The 17,154-nt window shown below is 38.4% G+C and overlaps 1 protein-coding gene across 1 annotated transcript in view; it reads left to right on the forward strand.

Annotated features, from left to right (window-relative positions):
• PITPNM3 (PITPNM family member 3) overlaps positions 1-17,154 on the forward strand; it is a 1,300,985-nt gene that overhangs the window by 152,819 nt on the left and 1,131,012 nt on the right. The window contains exon 6 of the mRNA XM_044054869.1: positions 16,757-16,977. Within this exon, the coding sequence (XP_043910804.1) occupies positions 16,757-16,977 (221 nt within the window). The remainder of the gene's footprint in view (positions 1-16,756; positions 16,978-17,154) is intronic.

Raw genomic sequence — 17,154 nt, forward strand, 5'->3', positions numbered from 1 at the left:
TTATATTATTTATCTCTCTAATCATAATATTGTAATCAGATGTCATTCTGGCCACTCGTATACATTGTCCTTTATAGATATTTTTTAAAATATGTCTAGGATGACTACTGGAATACTCAAGATATCCATTGGAAAATGTTTCTTTTCTGTATATTTCAGACTGAAACCCTGTATCTTGATGTCTTACAAAAGTGTCCAAATAAGCTAATCCTTCAAAACTGATATTATGTGTAAACCTTAAAAAATTGCTCGTGGTATTAAGATAATTTAAAACTCATTAAGCTTATCAATAGGGCCGTCCCATAATAGGAACATATCATCCAAAAACCTTGTATAATATGTGATATGTTGAAAATAATCACTATTAAATATATATTGATGTTCCCATTCAAGCATTACTAAATTGGCAAAAATGGGGGCGCAAGCTGCCCCCATAGCCACCCCTCTTATCTGTCTATAAAACTCACCCTCATAATATATATAATTATGTTCTAAAACCAGAACCATCATGTCAGTAATTAAGTTAATCTGATCCCAACTTAAATGTGAATGTTTTCTTAGACTATCACAAAAAAATTTTAGTCCTTGATCTTTGGGAATACAGGAAAACAAGTCAATGACATCAATGGTGACAAAAATCAGACTACTTTTCCATTTATCCATAGTTAAGTGGGATAGAAACATCCATGAATCCTTAACTACATGTGGTGTATGTTCATATATATGTTTAGCCCATCTATCAATAGCTACTCCTATATTGAATGTCTTTGACCTGCTTCCTGAAATAATCAGTCTGAATGGAGGGTTATTAATATCTTTATGCACTTTTGGGATGCCCACAATTGTGGCTAATATAGGTAATTCATTTTTCAAAAAATTATGCATATCTACAGTAATCCTATTATCTACTAAAAATTCATCTAATGCTAAATCTATTTTATTATAACCTATATGAATTTCATTTCTAGAAACAACTTCATAATTACCAGAGTCCATTAAAATACTTTCTACTTTATTAATATAATCAATGGTGTTATATAAAACTATACCTGCACCTTTATCAGACTTCATTACTCTGATTTCATTGTTCCTTATAATTTCATCCAGACATTTTCGTTCTTTATCATTTAAATTATCTATGTAACTACTTCTCTTCACTACCCAGTTATATTCATAAACTCCTGTACATACAAGCTCCTAAAAATGTTGTACTTGTTTATGCGCTGGGGGATAAATGTTCTTTTCTTCTTCATTTCATATGATGTCTCATTAATATAATTATGATTTCGATATAAAATGGCTAAATTTAATCTACGACAAAACAATTTGATTAGTATAATGGCATCTACTAAATTTAGTCTCTCAACAGGTATAAATTTCATGCCCTTTTGAAAAAGAGAGAAATGTTCTTTCTTTATATCCAAAGTGGTGTAATTGAATATTTTTAAATCATTACACACTACTACTTTCTGTGTCTGGCCACTTATATTAGTCAAACTGGTACTACCATCACTATTCACAGAACCTATATCTTCTAGTTCGTTCTGTAACAATTCACCTATGATAGTATAACCGCTAGATTCAATCACCTGCGGTACTGATTTCTCATCTGAAAACTGTTCTTCTGATGTGGCATGAAATACTGCCCCCCCCCCCTGAAAATTCGTATCAGTTTGTCTATACTCAGTCCTATTTTCATCTGTATCATTCCTATATGTTTGTTCATATTGCTTTTTCCATAAATAAGCTTTATTCTCTTGGTATTGTTGAACATCTCTTTGTATCTTTCTATATTTCCTATCATATATTTCCCCAGCCCTACTATCAGCAATTTTATATTGTTTCTGATACAGATCTTTCCATTGTGGAAACAGCAAGTCAGTGACTATATCATTATTTAATTTATCAACTTCATTAATCAAACAACTTAATTTTTCATCATTTTTCTTGATAATTAATTCCATATAACTGATACCAAAACTATTAAATAATTTATTGAATTCAGTCTTGGTATCATGATCCAAACACACACCCATAGGCATTTTAAAAAACCTTAGTCCCATAGGGACAACCCCTAAAGAGATGCATTTAGACAAATACGCATTATCTATTTTGATACTTTTAACAGTTAATAATAATTTACCCATACTGTACATCATATCTTTCACTGTACCTTTATTATTATATACTTTCATACTATGTTTCACAGTCTCATTATACTTGTTGGTATCTGTAAAGTCATATTCATTACTTAAAAAATTGTCCAACTTATTAGCATTGCCAGTAGTACGTTGTTGTACTGAACCTGCAACTTGTAAGCCTCTAGAGCTAGATGTATTTAAAACAGTATATTTCACTATATTGTCAAAAACAAAGCTGGGATGCATACTGTCTTTGGATAAAAACCCACAAAAGGGGATGTTGAATAAACATAATAAGATACCCTCACACCAGCGACAGAGGAATAGACACTTTGGTAATAAGAGCTGGGTTCCCTTACATATCACTTATAGTAGTAATATAAAGTGGGTTCAAGATGTCTACTATAAGTAATATGTAAGGGAATGATGAATAGTCATTGTCAAATCTTATAATATTTTCTATAATTTTAACTGGATAATTAGTCTGTGCAGCTTTTAATACTAAATACGTACCTTGACTTGAGAGAAATTTCATGATCACTGACCTTGGTGAAGGTGGGTTTTTTTTGAGTTGGAAAGTGATCCATATGCCCCTTTGATGCCAAAGGAAAAAGCTTTAGGCAGGTTCAAATTTTTACTCAGCCAAGTATTAAGGAATTGAATCAAACTGTCTCCCTCTTCTTTTTCAGGAATCCCATAAATCCGATGTTTTTACCTTTACATCTGCTCTCTAAACCTTCTGCTTTTTCCCAGAATAAGTTGTTTTGTTTCAGAGTAAATTCAGTGTTATTCTCATTTTCAAGTAATCTTCCATCAAAATCAGGCATTGCCTCTTCTGTACACAATATTTGTGCTTGTTGTTTAAGAGAATCAGTCAGGACTTCAACTTGTCTCTTCCATTCATCTTTATGTGTCCCTTTTGCTTTCTAATTTATCTGTCTTTACAGATAACTCATTGATGTTACTTAGTATAGCCTGTAAGTCTTTTTTCATTGCACTTTTCTGTACAATGGGCTTAGTGTGTGTCATTCTAAGACAATTAGTTCTTTCTAGTTTTCTTGACAAGAAAAAGCAATTAAGAGAGTTTCAAACTAGTTATTTTCTGCAGTTAATCCTTCAGCAGATGCTCGACTATAAATCCATCAAGTTTTGAAACATTCTATTTGATCTTTTTAGTAAAAATACTGTCAGAAATGTTAAAATGAAGCAGAGCTAAAAAAACAGTTTGTTAACTCCTCACCATCTTGGCCACACCCCAACAACACATAATTTCTGAATTCCTTTATTACAATTGAAGTGAATTAGAGCAACAGTTGCTTAAAGTAGGGGAGCCTATATGTGCCCAATCAGCATTAATTTCTACATTACATCTTTTACATAGGTTGTCTTTATTATTTATTTTATTCATCATTAAAGGTGTATAGAAGGATCTATGTAAAAATTTCCAAGTAAAAAGTCTCCAGTTAATGGAAGAAGTAGTTTTATAAGCAGATTCCAATATATATTGTTTATCTTGTTGTTTTGGTGATTCACCATTAATGGAAATGAAATAATTCCAATAGGTATCTGCACTGTAATAAGTTTCTTCTCTGATAATTTTATGTTTTTTATTGCACTTTAAGTTACTAATTGTTGCAAATTGTTTCTGTAGGCTACACACTAAAGTGCGCTAGCCGATTTACAGCATTTATAGCATTTACTGTCTGTTTTTTTTTCCTTATCTCTGTAATAAAACAAAAAAATCTCTTGTTTTCCCACTTTACTGAACTAGAGTAGTCCAGTTTCAGAGTTGCTGATCCCTGGGCTTTGTTTTTAGTTCCTGTTACTGATCCATTGCCTTATTAGGAAGGAGGGAAGTTTCTTTGCTTACCAGTGGGAGTGGGAAGCACTGAGCTGCCTTCTGTCCGATTTGGTGAAGTTTCAGCCAGAAACTAGTAGTCCATTGGTCGTTTTGGGCCAATTCCTAGCTCCCTTCAGTCCCCTGCTATAAAACACGCTAAACTGTACTGCTGATCTAACCAGCATATCCTATAACTGAAAAGTTCATCTCTACTTGATTCCCAAGTAGACTATTCTCTATCTGTAAAGCCTAGCACTTACTCCTACAGTACTTGCACCTTGATAAAGCACTCTTATTATAGATAGTACCCCACCAGCCCAAAACCCACTTCCCCCGGAGTCCTTTGAAAGTTCTTTATCTACTACTTCTAGTATGTCGAGGTTACAGTTGCTAGTGTCCTCTCCAGCTCAACTGGTGAACCTAGAATATTGAGGCAATGTTACAATTGCCTCATGTACACAGACAATCCTCTCCTTCTCCCACAAAACACAAATACATGCGAGAGATGCAACTATACGGCCAAACTGGAGGCTGAGCTCTCTCAACATAGGACTGGCAAGACCAGACAGGAGGAGAAGGCAACCACACACAATACATACCCAGTCACACATGGTACCATCACAACTTCAAATCATACACATACTCACACAAAGACATACTGAGGCTCTGGTCAAAAATTTACCAAAACAGCAGAGGCCACCAAAGCAGACACCCAAACAAATACCACCTCACGACCCAACACATGCAACACATAGACCACACAGTCAGAGTGTCAAACAGTCACAGCCCTTAAGGCCAAACAAAATGCCAGACACACTTGTCATTGGTGATTCCATAGTCAGACACACTGACGCCCCGCCACCAGACTGAGTAAGGAGAAGGTCACAGTAAGCTGCCTGTCGGGCGCTAGAATCCGCCACATAATGCAAGCACTCAGGTCTCTCAACAGCAGGTACAAGTACGACTCAGTCATTGTCCACGCTGGTGTCAACGACCTGAGACATACCTCCTTGGACTACATGAAAAGGGACGTCGAGGAGCTCTCTGATTATGTAGCCCAGGCAGGTATGACCCTGACCTTGAGCAGTATCCTACCTTCACCTAGAATGATGCCACAATACAGTGATAAGATGATCAGCTTTAACAATTGGCTTAAATTCTGGTGTCATTCAAAGGGGATCCAATGTCTGTCTGCCTGGGATGACATGCTGGACAAGCCACGCTGCTTCGCAAGGGACGGCTTGCACCTGTCACCCCTGGGCTTCCGGATATTGGCAAAGGCTCTTGCCACCCCCATAGTGCCTTTTTTAGGCAAGGCTCAAATTCTAAACCTACCACCCTAGAACACCAAAAAGGAAAAACTAAGGGTAATGCTGCTCAATGCCAGAAGTCTCAATCTCAAGATGCACGCACTCGAGGCCCTTCTCAATATGGAGAACATCGATGTCTGTGCTGTGACAGAAACCTGGTTCAAGGCTCCTGAGAGCACCCCAGCACTAACAGGTTTCACCTCATATCATGCCCGCCCCAAAATCCGGACAACACCAAGAAAGGAGGGGTGTCCATATTCATAAAGGACACCCACACCTCAAGGTTGGTGGCAACGCACGATGCATCTGAGACCATCCAGGTGCAATTAACCATAGGCAAGACTGCTCTGCAATTTGTAGCATGTTACAGGCCACCTCTCAAACTCAGGAACCTCACATGGCCTTCCTGAAAACATTGAGGGGATAAATGTATCTCCAAACACCATCATACTAGGTGACTTCAACTACCCTAATATAGACTGGGAACACTACTCAAGCCCGAACACTCTAACCCAAAGATTCCTGGAGTTCATAAACTCAAATGCCATGGAACAACTAGTCACCATCCCCACAAGAGGTGAAAACATACTTGATCTCATCATCACGAACATGGGATCAAAATGTTCAACACCGAAGTATACCCCTCACTGGTGAGATCAGATCATAAACTAATCTCGCTGGAGGTCCTCATCCCGCCCCCACCTGAAACAAAAAGACCACAGTGAAAACTTCTCAAAAGCCGATTTCACACTTCTAAAAACTAGTGTGGTCTCCTTTAAGGCCCCTGAGCCAGTGGTAAACATTACTCAAACCGCTGAATCACTTACAAATGCCTTCTACCAGCACCTACAGGACTGCATGGATCAGGCAATCCCAAACAAAACTAAGACTCTCTGTACCAAAGGCAAGCGTCCAGTCTGGTGGACCCCAGCCATAAACAAGCTCTACAACAAAAGGAGGAAGCTACTACAAGATAGAGCAAAATCCTTGAAAGGTAAGACACCTTTGATCATTATAAGTAAAAAACTAAGAGCTCTCATAAAATCATCCAAGGCAAATTTTGAGAGAAAAATCGCCAAGGACTCTAAAGACAATCATAAGGCCTTCTTTAGCTATGTTAGAAACCTAGGAGGAAACTCCCAGATATGCTCAGAATTAGTTCAAAATGATGTGAAAATTACTGAACCTACACACATTGCTAACATACTGGCTGACAGGTTCAGTGCAAACTTCTCCCCTCCCCCAAAAGGAGAGATATCTATTCCAGAGGATTGTAGCCCCCAAACATCTCCAACGCCCAGGTGAGAACTGCCCTCACTAAGGCAAAAACACAGCATCCATGGGACCGGATGGTGTCCCCGGCTGTGTGCTTCATGAACTCAACGAGGAATTAAACCCACAGTTAGGACAGCTGTTTAATCTTAGCCTCACCTCAGGATACGCACTCCAAGGAGTGGCGCACGCCACTGTGGTCCCACTTCATAAGGGCGGTGCCTCCACAGACCCTGGAAATTACCGCCCCATTAGCTTGACAAGCCTTATCTGCAAAGCCATGGAGAGGATCATAATGGAACTCATAAATAAAGACATAGGGAACTTGCAGACTTTGGATCCAACCCAGTTTGGCTTTGTCAAAGGCAGATTCTGCCTCTTAAACTTGGTTGACTTTTTCGAGACAGTCACCAAGGCCATTGATGAGGGAAAGGCAGTCCATACAGCCTACCTCGACCTGGCAAAGGCCTTCGACACAATACCCCACTCAGGTATCATCGAAAAACTCATCAGCTTGAATGTAAACCCATACATCACAAGATGGTTTGCAAACTGGCTGTGACAGAACCCACAGGGTCAGAGTTGCTGGAGCCATGTCAGACTCGAAGCCTATCACAAGTGGTGTCCCACAGGGCTCAGTCCTGGGTCCACTCTTGTTCGGCATCTACTTTTCTGAAGTACAAGCAAACACAGGAGGGTTATGGCTGACAAAGTTTGCAGATGACTGCAAACTGGGCGCCATAGTCGAAAACACATCTGACACAGATATCCTCCAGAAGGGCCTCACAGAAACAGATAACTGGTGCCAGAGCCATGGCCTGAAGTTAAACGCCAAAAATGCATAGTCATACCCTTCGGGAAAAACAAGGTTACCCCTAGCTACCATATAGGTGACAATCCACTGAGCACAGAAAAGTCATCAGGGATCTGGGGACCCAAGTTGACAGTAGTCTTCGCTTGACACTCATGTTGCTAAAGTAGTTAGGAAAACCTTCTATATCGCCCACCTGATCATGAAGGGATTCACATCTAGATCAAGGGAGGTCATCGTCCCCCTGTACTCATCACTCATTAGACCTATGATTGAGTACAATGCCCCGCTCGAATGTATCTGACCAGACACCTGATGCAGCTTGAAAGGCCCCAAAAGTTCCTCACCAAAAGGATAAAGGGTCTCAAAAATATGTCTTATGCTGCCCGACTGCAAGAACTCCAGCTTTATTCAGTCTCATACCGCTTGCTCAGAGGTGACCTGTGCCTGACATATAAGGCCATGTCAAACCCAGATTTGATGAATATGCTTCACCTCAAAAATCTAGATCCCTCAGAACCACAAGGGCGGAGACTTAAACCTTGACACAGTTATAAATAGAACGTGCTGGAGGGACAGATTCATCACCCAGAGACTCCCTATGCTGTGGAACAAAATCCCGGTACATGTGAGGCAGAGCACCTCGCTGGCCTTGTTCAAGAGGAATCTTGACCAATGGATGGGAGATCGCAGATATACCCCAGGGATTACTTCAGTGTCACTGCTTGACAGAGGCACAGAAAAATGATAGGCATAGTTTTTATTCAAACTAAAGGGGTGGCGAAAGCCACATAACTATGGGCTAGGCTTATAAATGCCCTTGGGCAGATAGCCTAGTATGAACCTATGAACCTATAAGTGTTCCATTACCAGTTCTGACAGCAGGGCCAAGTATCAAGAGAAGTGCTTCATAAGCAATTTAAGTCAGCTCCAGTTAATGGGGTGAAATTCATGCATAAAAAGGACTTAAGTTCAAATACACACACACACACACACACAGACACACACCAGTGCCTAACCCCACGTCTCTGCTGCACTTACCTGTACTGCTACTGCTTCCATAGAAGTAAATTGATGACTGCTGTCTTTTGACAATGTTCAATTCTTCCTCCATCAGTGAAATTTTGCAGTGATGAATGATATTAAAAGTTGCTCAGCAATGTGAATCTGGAACCACTAGCATTTCTGGGGGGAGTACATGGCTAATTAGTATTAGCTGCTCCCCTTGACTGCTGCATTAGCATCCAGCTGTGTCCATGAGACTGCCGTCTCTGCTGAGGCTCCCATTAGTAGGAAACCTCAGCAGTAGGGCAGTCTAAAGATCAGAAAGGCTTACCATGAGGGGGAATATGGTCATGTTAAGGCTTCCCTCACATGATACACTTTTCAGACGCCTGGGTCTGTTGTATTGTGTTCTTATTCCTTCAGCTAATGCTTTTGGTCTGCAACATCATTCTACACTTGATTTCCTTGTTTAACTATATCCGAATGTGTGTTATAACAGTGATTGTTACCTACTGTTTTATTGTCTTTATGCTTGATATTATAACTTATTAATTATAAAATTTGCTGTAATGGCTCATTTTGTACTTGAAAGGGGTCCAGCTATCAGTGCACTTACCAGGTTAACAAATGGAAAGTAATTAAAACTAAACAGTGTTTTTTTCCAGGAAGCTTTTTGCAAGAGGCTTTGCCCCCTACACTCCCAGCATGGATACTGTGCCCCATCTCCACATTCCTGCTACTTGATTGCTGTATCTTAGAGTAGGGGGAATATTCTGAGGCACAAAACATTGCACTTACTTTATGTTTGTCATATTTAAATGTATTTCCTTACTATTCATAATTTCAACAAGCATCCATGCTAAGTTCCCTCAAGGTGATCATGGGCTGTGAAGATGCACTTTATTTCACTGAAGATGAGTCTTCCAAAATGTCTGGTCATTTTCAACTGAGCAGCTTCTATGCCACAGCTGAGAATCATGGTATAGTCATCTAACCTACAGCACTGATAGGTGACAGGTTTAGAGAGAGGACTGCAGATCGTTGAGCACAGTGTACTAAAAAATGATATAATCTGCACTCTTTGTGTGGATATTCAAATAGAAAGTCTACAAAACAGGGTGCATAACATGTTACACTGTGTGATCTTCAAAATTACTGATGACAGATTGATGGGGTGAAGATAAAGACACAAAATATGACAGCCTGTGTGCTCTCCATCTGAACATTTCGTTTACCCAGATGTCATCAAGATATAACATCAGGGAGACATTCCTGGCATTGGGAGATCATTATATTGAAATAATTGTTTTCTCCATTGCCAGCTCTCTCTATTTTCCTAATGTTTGTTCAGCTGTGAAGTTGGTGTATATCAGCTGATGTAGAGGGGCTTGCATCCTGAAAAAAAGAGAGATTGCTTAACGGTTATATCAGTGATTTTCCTAGGATTTGTGCAGTTGACAAGTTAGTGCTTCATGAGGTTGTGAGTAAGGTATTCATATGGAAATCTTTATAAAGAGGCATGTAGTTTTAAGGATAAACATGAGAGCACACCAAATATTAGCCTATGTACTGTACAGAAATATAGTGGATAAAGGAGTCCAGTCATGCAGAGGCATGGTATCTATCTGTGCTGGTGATAACTGAACACTGGAAACAGACCTGAGCCCCTGAGAGACTCAGATTATGGTGGTGGGATAGAGTTAGGGAGCCAATGAACAGCCCTCTTATTTCAGGTGATGATCACAAGTTACAACTGCCCTGCGTGGCATGTAGTAGAGACCAGGAGTCTCACAATCTAACTATAACCTATGCGCATGGACAAATGCACAGCCCAGGCCAGCTGAAGTCATTGCATGCATTCTTTCCTGGTAGGGATTTTAACCAAAAACTGCAACATAACTGTTGTCATCCTGACCACTGTTCCCCATTTGGTCTTTACTATCAGGTTTTATGATGCGCACACACACACACATACATATATATATATATATATATATATATATATATATATATATATACACACACACACACACACACACACATATATATATATATACACACACACACACACACACATGGGGGGTGCAGGGGGACTTGCCCCTCCCCTTGCAAAAACAAATTTACTGATGTTCATCAAAGGTGATTTTGGTGAATAGTTTTCTGTTCACTGAAATTATCTTGGCATGAATCTGTATGTCTGTATACAAGCATACACCCGTACATGCACACACTTTAATTGTGTGTGTGTGTGTGTGTGTCATACCTCTCAACCATATTGGAATTCGTTGTTATTTACTGGTTTTGAGGTCAAAATAATGGGGTGCCATGAATTCCCGAGTGGCCTCTTTAATTCCTAAATTTCCTAGTGCTTTGGGCAAATTTTTGCTGAAGTCATCACGTGCATGGTGTGTGCACAATGACTTCAGCTTCATCAGCAGTCTGCCAGCCTGTCAGAATTTGACTGTGGGATGATGGGGTGTGTAGTGTAGACTGTCTGTATATCTTTTTCCGTACAGCTATGGCAACATGTTCTGAGTCGCAGCAGCAGAGAGAGAGAGTCAAGTGACGAGCAGAGCAGTGGAGGACTGGATGATCGAGCAGTTGTACTGTGCTACTGCTGCTGTAGTGTGTTTTTGTTTTAGATTAGAGTGGTAGACAGCATCAGCTTCTTTATCTTGTGCTTACTGAGTGCAGGAATAGGCTCCTGCTCCTCTGCGTCTATGAAATGAATAAACTGGGTATGGGAGAATGAATGAACACAAGTACAATCATTTTCTGCATTCCACACTGCTCCATATGCAACGAGTTTAGTGCATATTCATTGTCCGTGGTAAATAATACAGAATGATATTGAATTGTTTTGCTTCAACAAAATAGCTACGTTTAAGTAGGAAGAAAGTATTAATAACTATGCTGTTGCATTTGTAGTTGAAAATAATGAAGTGTTCAACATTTTGCCCTTTGTTCCAAAACTTCCGTATATTGTAAGCGGTAGTGTGCTCATTTTGGAGTTAGTGGTGGTTGAGAGCTATGGGATGACACAGTTTATGACAAATGTGTAAAAAGTATGAAAAACTGAAAATGGAAAAGCAAATTTTAGCTGTATCAAGTGCTACCAGGTTTGTACTGTTTTGAGTCCTACAGATGCACCATCGGTAATAATTTCATATTTATATTTTAAAATGTTATTGAACAGTAAACACTTGCCTTCTCCCATTACTTCAAACAGTTTATGAGAAACTGATTATGTGACTCTTAATATATAATAAATAACAAGTATGTTTCAGATTATTTAGCTTAATTAAGAATACAAGAAGCAGACAAAAAGCAACTATTGTAGAAACACTGCCAGATGTCAATCTTGCCACTTTTGGTCTTGACAGCCACGTTATGGACTAACTGTAGTTGTTTAAGTCATAAAGTCATACAGGTCTATACCATTTTAATGTGTGCACCCCTACTGGATTATTCAGTGACTTTATGGAAAAAAAGAGAGACTACAGGCAGTCTTTATTGATATTTGAATATGTTTCATGACATGCATCTTTTCATACATGATTAAAAAAAACTAAATTGAAAATGAATACGAAAAGTTAGTTGTTCTTCTGCTGGGATATAATTGTCCATCACTCATATCCTGTCAAGATAGATTGGTAGTTTAAATGTTCCCTGCTTTAAGTATCATTGAGGAAGTGCAGGCAGCTAATTTAGTTAGAAGCTTTACTTGGATGCAATGTATTTGATTTAGAAGTTAGGTGCATCACTAATGTTAGTACCTGACCTTCTGTTCTTTTCTGAGAAACAACATGGACAGTCATGAAGGGAAATGTTAAAAACAACACCTTCTAGCAGTTGTGGCATGTTGCAGCTTAAAGTTTCATTTTTATTGTGTACAGGTTCATATGTATCCGTGTAGGCTGACTGAAGCAACTACTTCTGATGTCATTTACTGTTATCATAGAAATGCAGTGGTGGTGCTGCGGTAGCGTTGTCGCCTCACAGTAAGACGCTGTCCTGTTTAATTCTCAGCTAGACCGTCTTCTGTGTGGAGACATGCGTGAATGGGCATACCTTCGTTGAAGGTTGTGCATCAGAGCCGGCAACTCAGCATGTAAAAATCTACTGCCATTCATTAGCGGACCGGAGTTCTGCTGTGGTGACACCTAACCAGGAAAAGCTGAAAGACACAACAACAACAACACAACACAGAAATAAGTAATGCAGAACGTTGGCCCATTGATTTTATTTTTTTTAATCATTGTCTGTTACAAATAACTTGATGTTGATGTCAGTGGTTTTGCTGCTGTTAGTTATCTTGTGTGATTTCTTCATAAGTTGGTGTGCATTTAGGTGATAGTGGTGGCAGCATTACGGTCTGTTGGCATGCCCTGAATTCTTGCAGATGTTTAGAAATGTAGTGGTGTTGGGGGCCAAGGCTTTTGGAAGCAGAATTAACTTCAGTTAGTGTCCTGCTATTTGTTCGGTGTAACACACAGTGTAACTATTGTAGTTATTAGCAATTGAAGTCATCAGCCAATTGGAAATAATGTCCATCACATTGTGTAGCATTCTCTCGTTTTAATCACTTGCTTAGTTTTTTATGCATGTTGGGTATCTTATTGGTTTAGATGTAATCTTTTTAATAATGTTCTATTGCTATATAGCATATGATTTTCTTCAACTAAAAGCAATATGTCTATCCTGTAGATCACTGACAGCTTTAACATTTTAAATTGGAATGCGGTACTTAAGTTGAGATGAACAGTATTGTATTTCAGTGAATAGTGATGAACATGGGTACAGATTTAGGTTCACTTTTCATGTAGTTCTTGGTACTGAATTTTTCAGCACTGATTTGTCCACCCTAAAATAGTAAAAGGTTTTAGTATGTGTTCTGTTTAAAATATACTGTATTTCTAGGTTTTTGGATCATCCTCTGCAGAAAAATGAATCCCATTTGAAATTTTGGATGTGCGACTCTGATAGGTGGTTTATCAGAATGCCGGCCTTTGATGTGGATGATGGCAAACCTGAAACAGTTTTGTTAAGCTGAGTCAGTACTATTACAGATGCTTTTCCTGTTTCACCAATTATGGCTATAAAAGGTCCTCTATGTGCACTCAAGTTCTACTGATACAGTAGTGATATACAAGTTTTGGGTAGCATTTCTGAGATATCAACCTTCAGTGAGATATGTTGGTAGTTCTTGTTAATTATTTATTAGTTAGTTAGTTATTTAGTTAACCAAGGTGAGCTTGTCCAATGACTCATTTTGGTTGTGACCTGTGGCCATAGCTCTCAGCCTCTTAGTGCAAGAAATCTGGACAAAGCCCAACATAATGGGGGGACAATGACCTAGAAATAGGGACAGATTTTAAATATTAGTCTTTTAAATTTAGAAATGTGCTACAATAACAAGTTTTATGTAAGATACATTTTTTGAAGGATTTGAAGTCTGAAACTCAAATGTATGTCATTATTTAGTGACTTTAGTCTTGAAACCAAACCAGTATACCTCAGTCTCAACCTGTTGGTACTAGGAATCTGGACAAAGCCTAAAATAATGGGACTACAAAGGCACAAACTAGGAACAGGTTTTAAACATTGCTCTTATAAATTTAGAAAGTTAATGGAATAATGCCATTTGTGTTAGCATGTATTTTCTGAAGGATTTTTGTCAGAAAATCAAGTGAATATCACTATTTAGATACTTCAATCTTCAATGATTTATCAGGGAAAAAAATCAAACATTTTATGAGGGACAGACCAAAATATTCGGTAAAAATCTGGACAGCTGAGAGGTATGGGTAGCATTTTTCCCAACTTACGACACCCTTCCTCCAAACGCATGCATTAAGAAACAAAAAGCACACAAAAAAGTTAACAGCAGCTGTGTTCAGACTGGTGCAATGCTGTTGTGTTAGTAAGTACACAATTAAAGATTTTAGCCCCAAAACTTATGTTTATGATAGCAGGGGGAGATGAAGTGTACAGCAGAGAAGGTCGTGATGGATGTTTTGACTGGTGTTGTGTAAAAAGAAAAAGAAATGCAAACGTGAAGGAGAGAGAAAAAATAAAAGAGAATTCAACACATCCTTCAGTTCAGAGTGTTGAGGAAAACAGTTTGTGTTTTACAGCTGGAGTTCCAAGTCTGATACAAGTTCAAACAGTAATATAAATAAAACACTATTCTTTTTATTTTGTGTTTCATGGTTATATTTTGTCTGTTCTTCAGTTTGCATTTAAAAGTTGGTATCCCACAATTCCATTGTAGTGAGTGGGGTTACATAATTATGTGTGCAACTTTTATGTTAATCATCATACAGATTTTTAGACTGCTGTACCTTTTTTCATGGGTCTTTGTCCAGATTTTTGATATTTCCAGGTTGAGAGTTATGGGGGATATGTGTGTGTCTGTGTGTGTCTGTGTGTGTATGTGTGTGTGTGTGTCTGTGTGTGTCTGTGTGTGTATGTGTCATAATACTGAGCATCCGTTGCTAAAGTACTGACATTTAAAGGGCAGAGTGCATACAACAATGTGCCACAGAAAATGATAGCCTGTGTGCTTGACATGCCATATGATCAGTTGCATCAGAGCAATACAAATATATATATATATATATATATATATATTATTTATTTATTTTTTTGCTTTTCACTTATATATTACACATGCATAATTGTGCACTTATGGAAACTAACATCCACACAGTATCAATTACACAAGTTCCTGACCAGCACAGTAATACCTTTGATGGCTGTATCCTCCTATGTGCGGTGCACTTGTGCCTCAGACTCCACCCACTTTTTGTACCACTGAGCAGCTAGGACATTCAGCACATACATTTTATCCTGATAGACTGGTGGCATCTAGGTTCTAGAAGTGGAAGTGGTAGGATTGTCCTGTAGATGCTTACATTGTGGCTGTGCTAAAAAACTCAAAACTCAAAACTCATTGACTCTAGGGAGGATATGCTTGCCTAGTGACATGCTCCCAGTCTGTCATTGAAATTGCCTGCAGTGGGTTGTTTGCACTCTACGTTTTATAAAAGTCAGCTATAGGGGTAGTTTACATCATAGTGCTGTTATATTACCAGCTTTGACATGTCCTAGTACATTCTTTGATTTATTTCCCTGCTGGTATACAGGCAGACCATGTCATTTACATAAATAATGCACACCTTTGTGTATATGCATGATGTATAATAATATATGTTTTACACTAGTCACCTACCATCTTGCTGTTAAATCTCATATGGAGAGACTGTCTCTGTAAGTCATGCATTGGCCCTATCTTTTGCATATCAAGTCTAAGAATCTTACCTTGCTTCATGTTTTTCTTACATAGGCTGTGAAAGCATATATTTAAATTTACGTAAGGCACATTACAGTGATTACTTACACTATGCAGACATATGAATATAATGTTTGCAAAAAAATAAATGCCATTCTGCAAAATAAAACTAGACATTATACAGCTCACTCCACTCTTATGGAGCCCTACGTCTATTGAAAGAGAACTTGTCCTTTGTTTTAGAAGATGGATTTTGTATATGTATAAGAGATGCATTAATCACTTGGTCAAAAAAGGAAAGTGTATTATTCTATGAAGAGAATTAATATTTTATCTTTGTCTTTCAACCAGAAGCTGACATTTTGGGAGTGTCACTTCTTTAAGTTGTCACTTTTATTTTTCTTATTTTACATTTGTTATCCTGGCTCTTATACTGGTCTAAACACCCTGTTTAGGCATGACCCAGTGTACCAGCTTTCAATGCTTGACTGTTATAGTGCATTCTTTTTAATCATTTAATAGCGTGTGTGCGTATGTGTGTGTGTGTGTGTGTGTGTGTGTGTGTGTGTGTGTGTGTGTGTGTGTGTGTTTTGTGAAGTACAACCTCACAGTCCTAACACATGCCTTCTGGTATGTTACTTTGCTCTATATTTCCCTTCTGTTGAATTTAACCAGATTCTTCTTCTCTGACTTTTTAACATAAAGTTAAATCTGCTGCCACTTCCTTTACTGTAGAACTAGCCAAATGACATACAATGGTTGTAAGAATTTATTTATATCATGGTAACCAGGAAAGACTGAAATAAATTTAGCAGGACAGTTATTGCATGAAAGACATCTAGTGACTTTATCGATTTAACTTCAGTTTTGCAAAGGCACATTGGATTATCATACGCAAATCCATATGCAGTTATCCTGTATACTAATGAAGTGGCATATGTCAAAAATGCAGGCTTTGGAAATTTCAGGGTGTTATCCTTTACAACAAAATGTGCAATGGCATTTTGATAAACATAAATTAATCTATATGTAATACAGATATTTTCCATTATTGTTTTTTTTTCCTAGGATGGGTCACTACAGAAAAAGTGTAAAACTCAAGTGCTTATTCTGGTACTTCATGGAGGTAACATTCTGGATTCAGGTGGTGGTGATCTGAACAGCAAGATTTCAGACGTCAATACCCTCAGCTGTGTCTTTGAAAAAGTGACCCGGGCTCATTTCCCTGCTGCTTTTGGACACATTCTCATCAAACTAATCCCATGCCCATCCATCTGCTCAGAGGCTTTCTCACTTGTTTCCAAGTAAGACTTATTTCTGAATATCCATACGTATATAGGCTTGTACTTAACATTTATTTTGCATCCAACCTCAGTGCAATTTATTTAATAGTATAGAGCCCATCCGGAAATATTAAAAACTATTTTGTTTTGTGTTCCATTAACAAATCCCGACACAGCAAGATGACCAGTTTTTAATTA

This window comes from Protopterus annectens, chromosome 13.part0 (genome assembly GCF_019279795.1).
Source record: "Protopterus annectens isolate FY-2018-M chromosome 13.part0, PAN1.0, whole genome shotgun sequence".
NCBI classification, from domain to species: Eukaryota; Metazoa; Chordata; order Ceratodontiformes; family Protopteridae; genus Protopterus; species Protopterus annectens.